The sequence below is a fragment of the Pholis gunnellus genome, assembly GCF_910591455.1.
Source record: "Pholis gunnellus genome assembly, chromosome: 4".
Taxonomy (NCBI): domain Eukaryota; kingdom Metazoa; phylum Chordata; class Actinopteri; order Perciformes; family Pholidae; genus Pholis; species Pholis gunnellus.
The window spans coordinates 6,330,758-6,349,395 of NC_136530.1; the positions used below are offsets into that span (position 1 = coordinate 6,330,758).

Sequence of the window (18,638 nt, forward strand, 5' to 3'; positions counted from 1 at the left end):
GTTTGCTGGTAAATAAACAGCTTGGTGAACTATGGCCAGAAAACTGAAGAGTGCTGTCATGATCAGAAGAAGCCTCTGGTTTGTTTAAAGGGAGTCCAACAGTTTCACACATCAAAGTCGGTTCTCAGGATTTGGGGATGATGACGGACATATGTTGACGATATTGTTGGAAAGAGCATAAACCAATAAACAATGCAAAATAATAGCCTGGATTATGAGCCTAATTAATGGACAACAAATGACACCCACCTCTCCCACAGGAGAATTGTACAAAGGGGAGAGGTGAAGGGGGCAAAAGGTATTTATTGCGAGGACCATAGAAGAAGAAATGAAGGAAGAAGGACTTTGAACTTGAACCGTACAGATACAGTTTACATATGTATGGAGACTTTCCTAGTCAGAAATTAACTAGTCTATAACTTAATAGATTTTGTGTAGTTATATAGGAAAGACTATACATTATCAGAGCGCTCCACATTTCGGCTTAAGCGCCACAATAGCTGCTACTAGCATAAGATACCGGAATCTTTGATCAATTGCTGCGGTTGAATTGCATTGTGGGCAATGTGCTTGCAAGGCTTTGACGAGGAACAATGTGTGGAATAAAAAATGAATTGATTTTTACACAGGAGTGCGATGCTAAATCAACGGAGTAGACCAGGTTCACTGGTCATACAGAGATCCCTTCTTATGGAACATGACTCCGGGTGATGAGGGGGAAAAGTCAAACAAAGTAGGTGTCTCCTAGAGTTATGGTCTTCTTATAGTGACATTCCCTGCACGTGTTAATGGCTACCATACCTCCGCTCAAGAAAACACTGTCTGGGTGAAACAAGAAAAGGAGTATTGCACTAAAACCACAGACCTTACAGTGACATGGGTCTACCGACTTGACTCTGACTGCTGAAGTCAAATATTTGCCTCATGCAGCTACATTTCTACACAATGCATTTAGACACGAACTAAAGAAAAAACACCCAATAGCTACATCTATTTTTTTTTTCAAATAATGTTTTCTTATTGATAACAAGCTAAAACACGAGACAAAAAAACAACAAAAAGAAGAATACCAATACAAAACCTGTACTGTATAGCCTGCTGTATAAAACATAAGGATTTAGGGTTTATCAACTGCTATAAACACATTATGAAAATATTTTACGAGTGCTATTTCTTGGGAAAGAGATTTATTGTAGTGGTGTATTCATTGCGCAAACGGAAATCACAACCTTACGTCTGAGCACGCACAGTGCAGTGAGTATGATGGAAGTCGGACAAAAAGGAAGGAGGAGGAGTTTCAACGGGACTGTTGTGAGTGCAAGAAGGCGGAGTTCGGTCATTCAGTAGAAGAGGGGAAAGCTTGCTGACTGACAGAGGAGGACGATTTGGAGTTTGGAGTTGAGCGGTAGAAAGTGTGCGCGTTGAAGGAGAAGATCTTTTTTTCAGCGGGGATCTAAGATTTGATTTAAAAATACAGGAACGTCTTTTTCTTCTTCTTCTTCTTTTTTCCTTGGCGGATTATACCCGAGCTCTGATGCTGTCCCCGGATCATGAAAGAAACGCTCACCATGAAATTCGCCTGGAAAAGTAAAATGGTAACAATCAAAACAACAACAAAAAAAGACCCTCTCGTGCTCTCCCATCCTGTGCTCTGTTTGTTTGTGGTTTTTGAAGAGAGGGGGAGAGGGAGGGAGATCGGGGGGGGGGGGGGGGGGGGGGGGAGAAGAAGGAGGGGGTGTTTGTGGGCTTGGGAAAGTAGTGGATAAAGGGGAGAAGAGAAGGAGGAGGAGGGGAACAGCGGGGGAACAGTTGAACATTGAGTGTTAATTGTTTTTACCAGGCTTTACATCTACATTGTTGGTGCGTAAAGATGTCGCGCAAAGTTTGGAAACTGGGTGGGATAATGTAAAAATTTAAAAATCCCATGCTGACTCAGCCAGAATATGAACTCGATCCGTTAGCTCTCCCCTCCCTGATGGTGGATATGAAAACTTTTGTCTGGGGGCCCGCAGCGAAACTAAGAGGGAACAATTGGCGAGGCCCCGGGGCCATCCCTGTCTCCCCACGGGTCCCAGCTGCGTCCAGGCCAGGAAAGCACAAAAGCCAACAGATCAGCCCCAAACATTTTGTTGTTGTTGTTATTTCGGGAGTATTGTTTCACGCACAGCTGATAGGTGGATTAGACCTATTTGAGCAGAGATGGAGTGACTATTTGCTCTTAGTGTCCTCACTGTGCTCTTTTTGAGCATCTTCTTGGTGAAGGATTCAAGTTAGTGCGCAGAGTAAACAACCCATCTTCTGTTTACACCTTACCCAGGGCCATTTGATATACTGTGCTCTCTGTAAACGCAGCCTTATCTGCTGTGTAATATTTCTGGCCTGTATTATCTTGTGAATAGAAATATCACACTGACAGGCTGTTTTGGTTCCCATGCAAGCTTGTGGAACTTTGTCTCTCAATAAGCCCCAAACTTGGTGCACAAAGCGAGCAGAGCTGTTTTTTTGTTTTTTTTTTAAAGCCCTGCTCTCAAAAACATCTCCAGCTCAGTGGTTGACAAAAAGCCGGCTGTGTGTGCAGACTGTGAACTCAGCATCCCGGGCCGGCCAGCGCAGAGAGCTCTCGCTATTGTTTTGGGAGTAGTGTGGACCTCATGACTCATGCACTGTTGTATTTATCTGTCTCTGCGCCAGCAGCAGCTAAACAGAGAGGGAGCGAGATGTGCACTTACTCGGTTGCTGACCTTAAGACAAGATGCTGAACAGGGTATGGGGACGAGCATGTGGACATGTTTCAGACCAATGCAGCTTTTGACACAGACATGCTTACTGGTTTCATCTGCCAGAGCCAGTTAAGATCTCTTTTTTTTTTTTTTTACTCCTCTCCCTTTCTCTCTCTCTTTGTGTTTTTTTTTGTTTTGGTTTGAGGCCTTCATTTCATTTCAGCATCACATGTTTCTGTTCAAACCCAAACACGGCCCAGTCATGGCTGAGTGCCACCGGGCTCCACGACCGTCCATTCAGCCTGTTAACGGCGACTTTGACCTCTGACCTCTTTTCTGGCAGCCTGTCTGATTGGGGAATAGTGTGGACTTTGCCATTGAGCTGTGTGAATGAAAGTGGGGACAAGTTAGAGTGATCTTGGCGGCCGCTGCCCTTTGTTTGTGTGTGTGTGTGTGTGTGTGTGTGTGTGTGTGTGTGTGTGTGTGTGTGTGTGTGTGTGTGTGTGTGTGTGTGTGTGTGTGTGTGTGTGTGTGTGTGTGTGTGTGTGTGTGTGTGTGTGTGTGTGAGGAGGACTTGCTCATTATACTGCATGCGTGGTGTTTATATTAGGCCAGTCCCTCTCTTTCGCCGTCTCTGTTTTTGTCTCTGTCTCCACAGTGTGTTGATGTCTCGGCATATCTCGGGCTCTCTCTCCGAGCAGGAGTTTCATATTTTGATTCCACTCGGCTCCCTCTGTTTGTTCACGCGCTCTGCAGTTTGTCAGTGATTTACAACCGGACTCGGACACATTTGCATTTGGAGCAAGATGAGCGCAGAACTATTTTCTGATTTTAAGTGTGGTTGTGCTCTCACTTGTAGTCAAGCTCTCTTGGCTTGTGTAGTTACTCAGACAAACCGACAGAGACGTATCAGCGTGTCTTGTTTTATTATGTAGGGGGGGTTTTGTTTGGGAGACTTTCTCCATTCTGGCTCTTATCTCCAGCTTTCTGAGCTTAAGTAAAGCAGTCCAGCTCTGACTTCACCTCAGAGAGAAGGGGACACGGTGAAAGAGATGGATAGGGAATAAAAGAGGGAGTAAAAGACAGGGAGGGAGGGAGGCCTGGCAGGCTGCAGTGGTGGGGGTTGGGGAGTTGGTCATTCTTTATGTTTTACTGCACGTTGAAGCTTCTTTTACTAGTCTGTTTGAGGGCTTTACTTGTGTTTCTTTGTTTTGTTTTTCTTCTGATGCTCCCTTCTGCTTTTCTCAGAGAAGTTTCCAAAAATGTCAGTTCCCATTTTGTTAAACTATTGCAATGACGCTCGGAAGTTAGTATCCTCTCGTTTCTTCTGCAGGCCTCTAACGTTTCCCCTCTTACTCTCTCCTTGCAGAGCTCGGTGCAGGACTGGGGGGAGGAAGTCGAGGAAGGAGCCATCTACAATGTGACACTGAAGAGGGTTCAGATTCAGCAGGCGGCCAACAAGGGGGCGAGATGGCTCGGGGTGAGTAGGCCCCGTCTGATGTCTCGCAGTGTGACAGAATCACAGCTGACAAAGCTTTTGACTCTCAGCGAAACAGATTACACAAATGAAAACCTGATGCTGCTTTCCACTCTCTTAACCTGTTGCTCTGCAGAATGTGAACTGCTGATTTATACCCAAAGTGGAATAGTCCCTGCCTTGGAATTTACCATGAAGTAGATTGTGTTGTAAAAGCAGTCTTGTGTGCAGGCCGCTCATCATAAAAAACAGAACCTAATCTGTATTGTTTAAAGCAGACGGTGTCTTTCAATAGTGGGGCGTCTCTCGGCTTTTTGCTCTGTTGCTTTAACATTTGAGCCGTAAATCTCCCAGTTTAGACGACACCTTTTAAGCTGGAAATCAACAGTTTCACCAGACCTGGACTGTTTAGCCAAAGCATGTGATTTCCTGACTTTACCGACTGCCAACAAAGCGGCTCGCTCCCCTGTTCAGCAGTGTTTTTACAAAACGCTGGTATGACAAAAAAAAAAGGTGGGGTATTAAAGGCTTTTCCTTGAGTTGTGCATTTTTCCAGTGCATATGAAGCATTGCTGTTTCCTCCACTGGGCTGTTTATACCAGCATAATAAGATGTTGTACAGTATGTCATTATACTGCACAGAAGGGCCAATTAGCTCTTTAGTTCCTCTTGTGCGTTTCCTATCGAAGGAATGCATCAACGCAGCGTAATAGAAATTACAGATGCCTTTTTGTTTGCAAGAAAAAGAAAATCCAGATCTTGTGTTGTTAGTTTGTTTGTACCACTGGTGTCTCTTTGTGCTGACATGGCGGTTGGCACATAATAGAAGAAATGGATAACAGCTCTGAGGCTTTAAGACTGTATTGATGTATTGACGGCATGAGCTGCCAACTGTATTTCCAGCTAATTAAAACATCATGGGTGCTTCTACACAGTGCTGTCTATTGAGTGGAGTAGAATGGAGAGCGATCAGCATTGAGGCATTCTTATTTACTATAAACAGCCAATTGTCAGTGAATAACAGCAATTACTGTTCATTAGTGGGATTGTACTCTGATGTGTGTTTACAGCCTGTTGAGGCAGATTTGGTTGCAAACTCGGTTCTAATTGATTGTGAATAGTAAAAGTTAAGCCCGTGTGTGTGTGTGACCGCACAGTGGGTCACCTCACAGAGATCAGTAATAGGGCGTCTTTTGGTGCACCGAGTTGCTATCAGATGGAAGTGGTGGGAGAACGTTGCTGTGCTGTCCTCCTCTCCGTCTGGAGGGACGGTGGAGGAGGGGCCTGCTGTGATTAAAAGCAGATTGGAGCGTTTCCTGTTGTAGCGTGCTAACTTCACCAGGGTCTCTTTCTCTCCGCGTCTGTGCCACCGCCTCCTCTGCTCTCTCTCCCTGCCTGTTTTGTAACCTCTCAGTCTATTTCCCTGTAGACACAATAGTCGGACACATCTGGAGATATCAGAATTATATATAGTGTTATGATTGTCCTCACTGCTTCCTCCCTCCACCTTTTTGTCTTCTGGTGAATTGTACCACTCCTGTAATTTCACCATTTTAAAGCTTAACTGACAAATTGCTTTACGATGACGACCCGACTCGAGTATTAATCTGCGATGCAGACAAAGCAAAGCACAGCCTTGGAAGCACCAGCCAAGTCACCACAGAGCATAATAGCTCTCCGCAGTTCAGCTTGCAGTGATTTAACAGTGTGAAATGATGTGTGCGCCTGTGTTTAGGCGGAGGGGGATCGCCTGCCTCCCGGCCACACGGTGAGCCAGCTGGAGACCTGCAAAATCCGAAGTATCCGCGCTGGAACGCTGGAGCGTCTGGTGGAGACGTTATTGACGGCGTTTGGAGACAACGACCTCACCTACACCTCCATCTTCCTGTCCACCTACAGAGCCTTCGCCAGCACACAGACTGTCCTGCAGCTGCTGCTAGACAGGTGCGGCTGGAGTGAAGTGTTGCATACGGCCCATAATAATGCACGGCCTGTACGTTTTAGTGGTTTTGAATATGCCCTCTACTTATTTTCTGCTGCAGGTATGGAAGCGTGGAGGAAAATCTGCAAGACGCAGGCAAATGCAAAGGCTCTGAACCCAACGGAGCCATCAGAAGGTGAGTTACATTTTTCCATCCTCCTCATCAGTTCCATATGGACAGCTTTCAATAGATAACGCTTTTAGTAACGTAATATATCTGATTTATCCTTCTACCCTTGCCAGCTCTCTTAACACTCAAACCTTTCCCTGCTGTCTCCACAGTGCCTTGGCCTTGATCCTGCGTGCCTGGTTGGACCAGTGTCCCGAAGACTTCCAGGAGCCCCCTGACTACCCGTGTCTCCACAGGCTGATGGACTACCTGCGCAGGACCGTGCCGGGCTCCGAGGCTCTTAGGCGGGCAGAGGGTCTGCTGGAGCAGCTGCAGAGTCAGGCCAGCGTGGACGACTCAGATGGTAAGTGTCTTTTTTTTTTTAAACTTTTTTTATTACATATATTTCGATAGAATTTCCTCTGAGTCAAATCCCCTGTATTTTGCCTGCTTTCAGCTGGTTTCCACGGCAACAGTTCTTTCTGCCTGGGGGAAGAGGAGGAAGTGGAGATCGAGGTCCGGGAGGACTTCCTGTCGTTTGATTCCGACCTGGTGGCCGAGCAGCTGACCTACATGGATGCGGTAAGTGGAGCAAAGCGAGATGGAAACGGGTGGACTGGCGGCGCGCGGCGCGTAGCAGCTAAAGGTCACGCAGGTTACACTCCTGCAGTGTTTCTTCAGTGTCGTCATACTAACGTCAGCCTGTTGTTTTTTTTGTTTTTTTTCTGCTCCAGCTGCTGTTTAAAAAGGTTGTGCCCCACCACTGCCTGGGCTCTGTTTGGTCTCAGAGGGACAAGAAGCACAACAAGCACAGCGCCCCCACCATCCGGGCCACTATCACGCAGTTTAATGCTGTGGCGGCCTGCGTGGTCAGCACAGTGCTGAAACACAGGCAGATCAGACCGCATGTCAGAGCGCGGGTCATCCAGCGCTGGATAGACATCGCTCAGGTTGGCAGAAGCGCACACACACACACACACACACACACACACACACACACACACACACACACACACACACACACACACACACACACACACACACACACACACACACACACACACACACACACACACACACAAATTCATCTATAAACCTGTGACGAAAACGGGCCGTGTTGTGACCGTCCTTGTCTTCTTACAGGAGTGTCGAATACGCAAAAACTTCTCGTCTCTGCGAGCCATTGTGTCTGCGCTGCAGTCCAACCCTCTGTACAGGCTGAAAAGGGCATGGGCCTGTGTGCACAAGTAAGTCCTGATGGAAGAATCAGCATTTTGGCAGGATTCAGCAGCCCGTCTGAGATGTTTACACATGTATTTTAGCTGATATGTCCGTGACCCTGAGCTAACATGACTCTATGCTTCACACAGAGACAGCATGCAGACATTCGAGGAACTGTCGGACATTTTCTCCGATCACAACAACTACCTGACCAGCAGAGAGCTCCTCATGAGGGTGAGCTCTAACTTCGACATTTATTTTGAAGGTCCCATATTGTAGAAAGTGAGATTTCTATGTATGTTTTGATAATAAAGCAGGTCTGGGTGCTATATAAACACTGTGAAAGTGCGAAAACACTCAATGCATGAAGAAATGCAAGCAGCCCATATTCAGAAACTGTGCCTTTTATAACAAGCTTTTACGGGCATATAACAGGCTTTTTTTGGGAGGGGGGTTTAAAGAGACAGGCGAGAGTATATTCAGGCAGACAGACTGAGTAGAAACCCAAAATACAAGTGTGAAGCTGAAAATGAGCACGATATGTCCCCTTTAATATCTGAGGGATCATTCAAATTATGAAGTAACACATTTAGTGCCCTTTGTGAAATAAATTCCTCGTGTTAACGTGGGTAGATGTTATTCTCACATCCTAAAAACATCCTTCATTCATGGAGAGAATCTGGAGGACTAAAGCTGCTTTTGTTTTGTTTGCCCTACAGGAAGGCACTTCAAAGTTTGCCAGTCTGGAGAGTTGTGCCAAGGAGCACCAGAAACGCACCCACAAGAGACTACAGTTGCAGAAGGAAATGGTGAGACAAAGCCCGCCTCACCACGAGCTTTCTGCGACAAACGCCAGACAAATAGAGCGCTAAAACCGAGCTTCGTAATTTAAAGCAACACATTCCTCTAAAGCAATGTGCTGTAAAGCGAGTTCTAGCCTCTCCAGTGGGATGAGACCACATGCTCAGCTTTGTTTACTCAGTGCACTGTGCTGTACTTACATTAAGCCTGTGTTGTATTTTACAAAAACCCACCCTGGCATCTGTAAATCACGAGTGTAAATTAGTCTCCGGCTTTGTTGTGGCATCCTTTTTGAAGTGTTTATTTAAACGTGTGTGTGTCTTTCTCCACAGGGAGCCATGCAAGGAACAATACCATACTTAGGGACCTTTCTAACTGACCTGACCATGCTGGATACAGCCCTGCCTGACCTAGTAGAGGTAAGAAGAAAGAAATCCATAACCACCTGCTGGATGTGTGTGTGTGTGTGTGTGTGTGTGTGTGTGTGTGTGTGTGTGTGTGTGTGTGTGTGTGTGTGTGTGTGTGTGTGTGTGTGTGTGTGTGTGTGTGTGTGTGTGTGTGTGTGTGTGTGTGTGTGTGTGTGTGTGTGTGTGTGTGTGTGTGTGTGTGTGTGTGTGTCACAATATTTGAGAGCATGTGTCTGCGAGTTTACACAGCTCTGCTGATCTGAGAGCCTATCTGTGTAACCGCTGTCAGAAAACCCAGGGCGTAAGTTTCCATGAGTGAGTGTGGAATTTTTGCCGGCCCACTGTTGAAGTGGTCCACCTAGCGCTGTTTGTCTAAGCAGCCATTGGTATGCGATGTCCAGGGTCTTGACAGCGTGCTCTTTGTGTCCTCCGCAGGGCGGTCTGAACAACTTCGAGAAGAGACGCAGGGTGAGTGTAGCCGCCAGCGTCCCGATCTGACACGAGTGCACCGCGACAATTGTCACAGGATGAGCTCGGCCGACGTGCGCCACATGTCTGACTCTCTCTCTCTCTCTCTCTCTCTCTCTCTCTCTGTCTCTCTGCAGGAGTTCGAGGTGATCGCTCAGATCAAGCTGCTCCAGTCGGCCTGCAACAGCTACTGTCTGGGTCCAGAGCCGGCCTTCCTGCGCTGGTTTAAGAGCCAGGTTCAGCTCAGTGAGGAGGAAAGGTACTGCTGCTTTGCTCTGAAGACCTTCTTCCTTGATTATCCATTAGATAACGAGCACATTATTGCTTGAGCTCATGGTCTGCTGGACCTATTGTTCACAAAAGGACAAGAACAGACTTCTTTGTGCGCTTTCCTCGCCTCTTCTGATGTCGTGTCTTCCCTCCCTACTGCTCTATTGTACTTATTGCTTTTGCTCTGTGAACTCTCTTCTCTCCCTCCTTCTCTTGTCCTCTCTTTCTCTTTCTCTCTCTCTCTTACTCAGGAATTCATTAGTTCTCAAAAAAAAACAACCTCACATGATTTGTTTTATGATGTCTAAGGTTTATTATCAATGTTCTCTCATGCAGCTACGCCTTGTCCTGCGAGATTGAAGGGCTCGGTGACAGCAGTCCAACCTTACCCAAACCTCGAAAAAGCATGGTGAAGAGGCTCAGCCTGTGAGTACATCCAGGGAAAAAAAAGATGTTGACAAAAAATGTAAGCACTGGGTTGCTGTGACCCATTTGTTGTATTATCCAATAACCATACTTCCGTAACTTGGCAGGCTGTTTCTTGGACCAGACAACAATGCAGCCAGTTCTCCAGTCAGAGAGATTCTGCGCTCGCCTCCTACTGGCAGCTCAGGGGAGAGCATGGACTCCGTCAGCGTGTCCTCCAGTGACTCCAGCAGCCCGTCAGACAGCGAGGGCCTCACCCCCACTCACACCTCCGACTCCCAGCACAACAAGGTGGGCCACAGCGCCGCAGAGAACGTGCTCATTACTGGTCATACTTAGGGGGCCGTGTGAAAATGATTGGTTTTGGGGAATTAGTGTTGCTAATGTATTCTTAGGACCCTTCCCCTTAACACCCTTCCCCGAATATGTCACAGACGATTTAACACTTTTGAAGTGGTGCAATTCACTGTCGTGTAAATAACTAAAATTGCACGAAATAAGGTGCTGTTGTTGTACAGTTTAAACCTCATATGTTAATGGGTATTTACTACAGCCAGAAAATCACATAACACAAAGTGGAAATTGTAATTGCCAAATTTATGGAACGCATAATCAAATTATACTTGCTGGTTATCGTGGCATTTATTCTGTCTCTCAGGAATGACATGAGCCTACTAGCTAGTTAGAAAAATCTACATACATTTTGAAGTCTTATGAGGGAAAATAAAATAAAATCTAACTGTTTCCCGTAACCTCAAATGGCTGCAATTGAACGCATTATGGTTCAGTGCATTTGTGGAAGAAAATGATCCCCTCGTGGTTTTTGTGTGTCTGTATTTAACTTCTGCTTCTATGTTTCCTCAGCTATCAGAATCCTCCTCTTGTAATTCACTCCACTCCATGGACACCAGCTCGTCGACAGCCAGCGTCTCCGTGACTCCCGCGTCTCCCTCACTCCCCGGGCCCCCCTGCACCCATAGACGCTCCATCTCTCTCACACCCATGTCCCCCAGCATCCCGAGTCAAACCCCGGCTTATAACACCCAGGCCCAAGATGCATGCATCATAAGAGTGAGCCTGGAGCAAGGCAACGGGAATCTCTACAAGAGCATACTGGTAAATAAATATGTTTGTGTTTGAGTGAGATGCTCTCGGTTTACATTTTTACATGATATATGAGTAATTTCTTGTTTATTCCCTAAATAGTTGACCAATCAAGACAAGACTCCGGCTGTAATTTCTAGAGCCACGGCGAAGCACAACCTGGAGGTGGAGCCAGAGGAGGGATACGAGCTGGTACAAGTCATCTCTGAGGAGAGAGGTAAAAAAACAAACAAGCTCTACTTCTAGATTGAGCCTTGTTGATCTTTTTGGATGGGATTCAGGCGATTGTTTTCTATGTATGTACCTTTGTCATTATTCAGACCTACACTCCTGATCAGAGGTAGATAGCTACATGTTGGGCTTTCCAAAAAGATGTGTCACTGTACAATTCCAAAGCATACAGTCATATATTTACAATAAATACAGGAAGCAGAAGCTGTTGTGGTAGAAAAAACTACCCTCAGTATTTCCAATTCAGCGTTTCAATTACTGTAATCTTTTCCACCGATCAGCTGTTTTTCAAACCACAGGAAACCCCCAATGACCCATGTATTGCAGACTAAAAGTATCACACCATCAGTAAGAGCTAAAACTGTACTCATAATGTCTGCTTTCTCTCCGCCTTCCTCCATCTTCTCCTTTCAGAACTGGTGATCCCCGACAACGCCAACGTCTTCTACGCCATGAACACCTCCGCCAACTACGACTTCCTGCTGCGGGTGCGAGGCTCGGCGAGTCGGCCGGTCCAGCTGCGGAGCCGCTGTAGCTCCACGCTCCCTCGCGCCCAGCACCGCTCCAGCCTGTCGCTGAGACTCAGCAAGGTCACGCTGTGACCCCGGACTGCAGGGACCCAGCGGTTCGCCCTTACGCCACTAATCATACAGGGCACCAATTTGATGTGAACTGTTGGATTTTAGAGGAAGACGCTGGAGGGATGAATGGACGAGGAGCTCTGGAGGAACCAAGAAGGAACACAAGGATTCTTCAGACTTTTTAAGAGCTCCACTTTGACTCTCTTCTTGCCGGGTTGAGTCTCACCCTGAACTGTGCCATCCCTCCCTGTCCTTTTCCCAGCCTTAATACGGAGCACGGATGTGTAGCGTGACTGACCGCTGTGCCAGTGGGACTTGACTTTTGAACCAGTGATGCCTGTGACCGAGTGAAACAGCGACCCCTAGTGGCCGCCGCTCTTTACAACAGCAGGTTTTTGCACATTGTTATGGGAGCAGCCAAACTCCTGACCTCCAACAGTATTCTGATAGTGACTGAACTTCTGTTTGTCTCGTGAAGTCTGTGTAGCTGAAGATTCACTTTAGTGGTAATAGAAGTGTGATGAATGCAGAAAGAGAAGAGCGATGGTGGAATAGAAGGAGAAGTGGACTGAGTGTCCAGTCCTGTTGCCTTTACCGATGAATGAATGAACGGACCTCTGATAGTATTTCTGAATGATGTTAATTGATTAATTGATTGACAGGAGCTCTGACGTCATTATTTTTACCTAGTCGGGCATGTTTACCTGCCGTGTCCGGCTCGTGCACAGTGTGCACCGTGTTTGTGTGTATTCAGCCCCTCTCATGTTGTGAGCTGTGTGACGAATGTTCCGTGCATTCTGATTGGTTCCCTTACTTGGTTTTAACAAGTCCATGGCAACTGTTTTAACGGCCTTACCTACCCTATCTTCAGGGTGTAGAGATGAAACCTGTGCTACTTTCTAATCCAGGGAGATGTTTCCTCACCTCTCCACATTTTCAGATTCGTTTTGAAATAAATAAATAAATTGATGTGCAAGAACAGGGAGGAGGAGGAAACGGACTTCCTGGAATGGAAAAAAACGCCACGCAAAGTGTCTCAAACTGATTTATACTTGTACCTCTTTGCCCTTCATTATATGAACTATAGAGCTGCACTTGTCAGTTGGTAGGAGATGCCAATGGGATGTGAATATAGAAGAGTGAAAAAGCCGCGCTGTAAGTGGTGTCCCCCCCCCCCCCTTCACTAAATGAATTTCTATTTTTGTTTGTAATTGTGTCTTTTTTTATATGTTTTCGTAACGCAATTCAAACCAGACACGTGTGCCAGATTGGAGAGTGGTGAAGTAAATGTTAACACATTCAGAGGGTCATTAAATAAAAGACGGCAGTGCCAGATTTTACTGTGATGCATGTGGAACTCTTTACTTAGGGACACGTCACTTCATTGCGCCAAAGCCAAGCACCTCCTCACACAGTAAACACCCATCTGTTTCCAACACCATCATAGTTTCACAGCGACACTTCTCACCTGTCATTTGCAGATAAACACTCCTTTGAGCCTCTTTTTTTTCTTCTGTCTCTTTCCGTTATAATCCACTCCTGCAGATCATACACGCTATAGTGCCAATTTGTCCAACCAGTTAATGTTCCTTGGTCGATGTTACATTCCCTCTGGGAGAACTGGTTCGCTGTTGGACTTGTGTTAATGGTCCAGTTGGGCCAATCATTTGTCTCCGTGCAGCACTTCACTTTAAAATGTTCTCATTAAATCCCCCTCAGTCCCTGTGTTCTTCACTGCCAAAGACTCTTACTCTACCTGAATAAATAAATTATTATCATTGTTATGGTGGTTGTCCTGTTTGTTTTTTGATTCCCTCTCATCCTTTGGAGAAAGCTCCGACTTCATAATGAGTAACTTTATAATTATTATAGTTTTGTTCAAACACAACTCTGTTCATTGTGTTTTTTTCAAAGCACATCAAATATGACGACACAAACAACAGCTGCACACAATCGATCCGTCGTGAACGTGTCTCTTTGCCCTTGTGCTGTGGCGACACGCTCGTTCCTGTTCAGATGAACATGATCAAGAAAAGGACCACAGGCTGCTCTGGACGGAGCCCAAGTTATTTTGCTGAGTGGAAGACATTTCTGCTGAGTTGAATGCAGCAGTCACGACCTTCCTTTCCTGAAGCTGAAGCTGCTGTGCTCGGTCAAACACTTTTCCAGGAATTCAAAGACAAACGTGCATTTTTTTGACATTCACAGGAATTTATAAAATAAAAATGAAAACAGACATAACTTTAGAGTAAACATTTATTTTACAGGCCTCTGACTTTCACTTTTTAGTCAAAACACGTGCACTTCTTATCTATATATATATATAGATAAGAATATATATATCTATATTCTTATCTATACAATCAGGAGTATGTTGAAATGTTCAACTTCAGCAGTCACAAGTAAACCACATGAAAGAAAGCAATCACATTTTCAATGTGGGTTATGTGGTGTTAAAGTGTGTATTTATACATGTCTTACTTGAGTGCTTCATTGTTTCAAGACAATAAACACATCCTTGACAACAACTTATAAAATAGTAAAATCCAAGAGCCCTGTAGTCTCATTTAAAGGACCAGTGTGTAGGATTTTAGGGGGATTTATTGACCAAAATGTAATATAATATCTATAACCATGTTTGCATTGTTGTATAATCACCTAAAACTATGAATCGTTGTGTTTTTGTTCCAAAATAGGCCACTAATGACAAAATCAAAGAGCCAAACAAGCATATTGAACATTGTTTCGATCAGTTAATGTAGGAGAGGCAACACAAAATTGAACAAAGAGAAAAATCGAACATAAATAGAGTGTATGTGTCGTATGTAAAGAAAGGGTGAGCCGGTTCCTGCAATAATTAAGGTTAAGATGGTCAATGTTACGGGTAAGCACATACTGGTTATGGTTTAAGTTAAGTTAAGGGTAAGTTTCCAGTGACTTCATGAAAATCAATCCAATGCCAATTTCAGTGGTTCCTAATTTGAGGATCAACACCAGCCAAGAGGTCGCAGGATAAATCAGAGGGGCAACAAACTCTAAAATATTGTTTCTAATATATTAACTTCTAATGTGTCCATTTTAAATTTATTTGAGGTATAACGTTTGTTCCTTGAGTTCTCCTCTTCAGCTGGTTCTGATTTTTCCCTGACTGTTATCTGTTGAGTCTCTCTTAATGTGTGTCTTTATGAGACACTTAGCTTTTCTGATATCCATATGTGGACTTTTTTTTTTTTATCCCTGTACAACCTCAAGCAGCTTTTCTAACATCGTTTTTAAATGCCCAATGGATCAGGTAGCTATGTGCTCGTCCCCTAATAAGTAACTGTGATGAGCACACCTGCTTCTTATCCCCCCTGCTTGTGGAGCTGTTTTTTGTCCCTCCATACCCTGAAGAAGACTGTCATGTAATGATTTCTTTGAGTGTGCATTGTGTTTCCCTCTACACGAGAGGTCAGAAGCCCAAAAGCTTTAGAACTGCCGTCCTCGTTTGTGTGCATGCAGCTCAGGTCTCTTTGTTCCTCTCAACCAGAAAGAAAACTGTGTGTACTTTTAAAATGTGGTACACACTTTACACCACAGTCAATTATTGAAATTCTAGATCAATATTTAGTCTTGCGTAGTTGTAATGAAAACACTGGAGCCTCTCTGCACTGTGTTTTAATTTGTGAAAGGCCTCCAGTATTTTGACCAGTATCGTCCTCTGTATTCTGAGTTCATGCTGCTGCCCTCGGGCTGTAGGCGTCACAACGCTCCTCACTGCCACAAGCTATGAACACTCACTTGTGACTCCCTTTTTCCTGCTATTTACAAAATAGAAAATTACCATATTTACAATTTCTTTTTTAAAATATTGGTTTCATTTGACAGAAAAAAGCTTGATACTTGAGAGTACAAACCGCAGTGAATCCATAAAGAAAACAGTGAGGTTGGGGAGCGCATAAAATCCCGCCAACAGACTACAAAGAAAACAGCAGATAAACATCAGTGAGACATACATAATGCACGGGGCAAAAGATGCTCTGCAGGAATGGCAATGAGAACCAGAAGCACAACATAAACTCAGCAGGCATGCTGGCTATCCACAAATGAATGTGCTGCAAAAATATCGAAGAAGCAAAATACTCTCGACCACTTAATGTTCAAACCTTTGTGAAGAAGCCTGCATGTTCCTTTTGAATGCTGGAGAGGCTGTTTCATCAGAGGCCAGAGCTCATCCTTCATGCTGGCAGCTTCTTGACTGATTATGCAGCAAGATATCAAAGTGTTTGTGCAATAAAGTCCAGTTCCCTCCCCACACACACACACACACACACATCCTGTTTTGTGATATCATCCTGATATCCGCTCTGACTCGGGGGTCAGACCTTCTCAGTTGGAGGTCTCTGTGCTTCAGGTACACATACATTCAGTGCTAATAATGCACCATATTAGTGGATGGTTACTAGTTGTTTTTATGTTTGAATCAGATGAGCTGGAGAGCAGTTCAAGAGCTAATTAGGTACAAAAGAACACAATTTCAGATGTGTGGAGGGACTGCCAAACCTAAACAAATGGCAGGCGTAGAGACAACCGAGACATGCGGTGCAGGCCTAATGGTTCACATCCCATCACAATACAATTGTGTATTATTTTAGCATTGTTTTAAGTTCATAAATCTGTATCTGTGTATGGCTAGAGAGTGAATTATGAGATAAGAAAGGTTAAAATGTGTTCACATAATAAAACGTTTTTTAATAATCTGATGTAGTTGACCTACGGTCTGCTATAATGGATTCTACAAGGCTCCCAAAAGACTCATTAAAATGTATTATTCTTAAATTATTCTGTTGAATATTTAAACGACAATACCACTGGGTTAAGAACAAAACTTTTTCTAAACCAAAAATGTAAAATATTGTTTTCCCCAGAAACCTAAGTTTCAGTTACTTTGTGTCCATACTTACTATTTTCTGAGAGTGACCCTTTTAAAACACTCTTTGCCGGGTTATCTGCAGCCTTTCATCACAGCGAGTTCATCGGGTCACGTTCATGCGTCCAGTTGACACAGTGACAACATCCACTCGGCAATAATGCAAATCTCTGTTTACTTTCCTTATCCAGGCCCTTTTATACTCTATGGTACGTGTTTCTACATCTCTCAAACTGATATAGTCTAAATGCTCACCACCATACAATCCTCAAGTTGATTGAAGTAGTTGAAAAGGCTTCAAAGCTCCCCGATTCACCAGTCTTGTTTTAAGTCTCCTGTTGTCGAGAGCCAGCACGTCCACAATCCTTTGATACACGTCAACATGAATAGGCTCTCTGTGCTCGGCGCTGTGTGAAAGACTGTGTGTGCATCCGAGTGTGGAGGAGTGCTGCTGCTGCTGTTCGATGCAGTAGGTCAGGCTGCACTAACTACGCCTTACGCAGGGGGGATGCAGACTGCAGCTGCTTTTAATCCGTAAGAGCATTTGAGTGGGACACCAGATTGTTTATGTAGTCCATTGAAAGCGAGCTGGCACAAGTGTGTGTGTGTGTGTTTTCAGAGGGAGGATGATCTCAGCTTACGATCCATCTGTCCCCGTTTCCCCACAACTCAACATGGTGGCAGACAGTGAGGAGAGGCTGGGACAGACCTGAGTCCTTTGGTGCTGGTTTAATTAAAACGCATCATTTCAGCCTTTTTGGCACAGATGATAACAAGCCCATCCCAAAACACGACAACTCTACAGAGGTAGGATAAAAAAAAAACACACACACAGACACTCACCAGGCAATTAAAGGACTCATTTACTCATAAGCCAATTATTCAGCCGAGCCTTTCTTGGATGTGTCTCGTGCAGCCCTGTGAGGCCTTCCACTGCCGGCAGGTCATTATTCACAGAGTGCCAGGACTGCCATGAGCGGAAAATCAGGGACTGAATGAGACACACGGTTGCATTGACTTCAGGAGAAAAGGCTGTTGTCTTGCAGCATAGAGCACATCTTCACTGTAAAACAACACCTAGATGGAGGACATACCTTTTTCTTTTTTTTAAAAGAGTGAAAGAGTCAATAATTATCAATTCATGATTATGTTTTATTAACTTCTCAGATATCGCAAAAAAAACAACCTGACAATCTTCAAAAGCTAAAAATGAGTCAGTAAAATAAACAATGGCTAACATTTTGTGACACCAGAAATCCAAACATTTGAATAAAAGACCAAAGATCTTCGTTTGTCAGCTTGAAGCTCCCCTTTAATCATTCCACACACATGTTCCCCTAAACATGAGCTGTAATAGTTGTACTCCTCCACAAATGATAAATTATAAACACCTTGAACAAAAAAAAACAAAAAAAACCCACAACTTGGTAAATGATGCTGCTCAAACTCAGTTGCTGCATATTTGAAATCAAATATAATATGACAAAACAATTATTTAGCAATATGACAAATGGTCACATTTTTTGTATCCAAGTGTACTGTGTAGTGGAAAAAGACTGGACCGATCACATAGATGAATACAAATGTTGATAAAAGAACTTAAATTTGAACATTTTTTTGCCTTTGGTTACGAAGATACCAACATAAAAAGCAGGTACACCGAGTAAAGCCCTAAAAAAAAGTTACACTTTGGTTCATATGTACACAAGAAAACCCCCAAAAGTCATCATCTCAGCTTTCAGCTAAGAAGTTTAAAAAGGTACAACACTCATATAAATCAACTAGAGTAAACACTTTGTTCCTTCAGATGTGTTAAGCTATACATTTGAACATTTCATATCATTTCGGCTTCGTGAGTGTTGCACCTTTAAGACGGACTCTTCAGTCTGCGCCTCATGTCTACTTGTAGAACAGACCTCTAAGTGAGAGTGAA

The 18,638-nt window shown here is 44.3% G+C and overlaps 1 protein-coding gene across 1 annotated transcript; it reads left to right on the plus strand.

The window, feature by feature from the left end:
- The first annotated feature begins 1,400 nt into the window (after positions 1-1,400).
- On the plus strand, positions 1,401-13,571 carry rgl1 (ral guanine nucleotide dissociation stimulator-like 1). Its single transcript, XM_079157721.1, has 18 exons — positions 1,401-1,595; positions 4,090-4,200; positions 5,933-6,141; positions 6,240-6,314; positions 6,461-6,651; positions 6,745-6,869; positions 7,022-7,237; positions 7,431-7,534; positions 7,658-7,742; positions 8,228-8,317; positions 8,642-8,728; positions 9,152-9,184; positions 9,322-9,443; positions 9,791-9,880; positions 9,988-10,171; positions 10,745-10,996; positions 11,087-11,201; positions 11,630-13,571. The coding sequence occupies exons 1-18, from the start codon at positions 1,551-1,553 to the stop codon at positions 11,815-11,817; spliced, it is 2,322 nt and encodes a 773-aa protein (XP_079013847.1). The 5' UTR covers positions 1,401-1,550; the 3' UTR covers positions 11,818-13,571.
- The last annotated feature ends 5,067 nt before the right edge of the window (positions 13,572-18,638 follow it).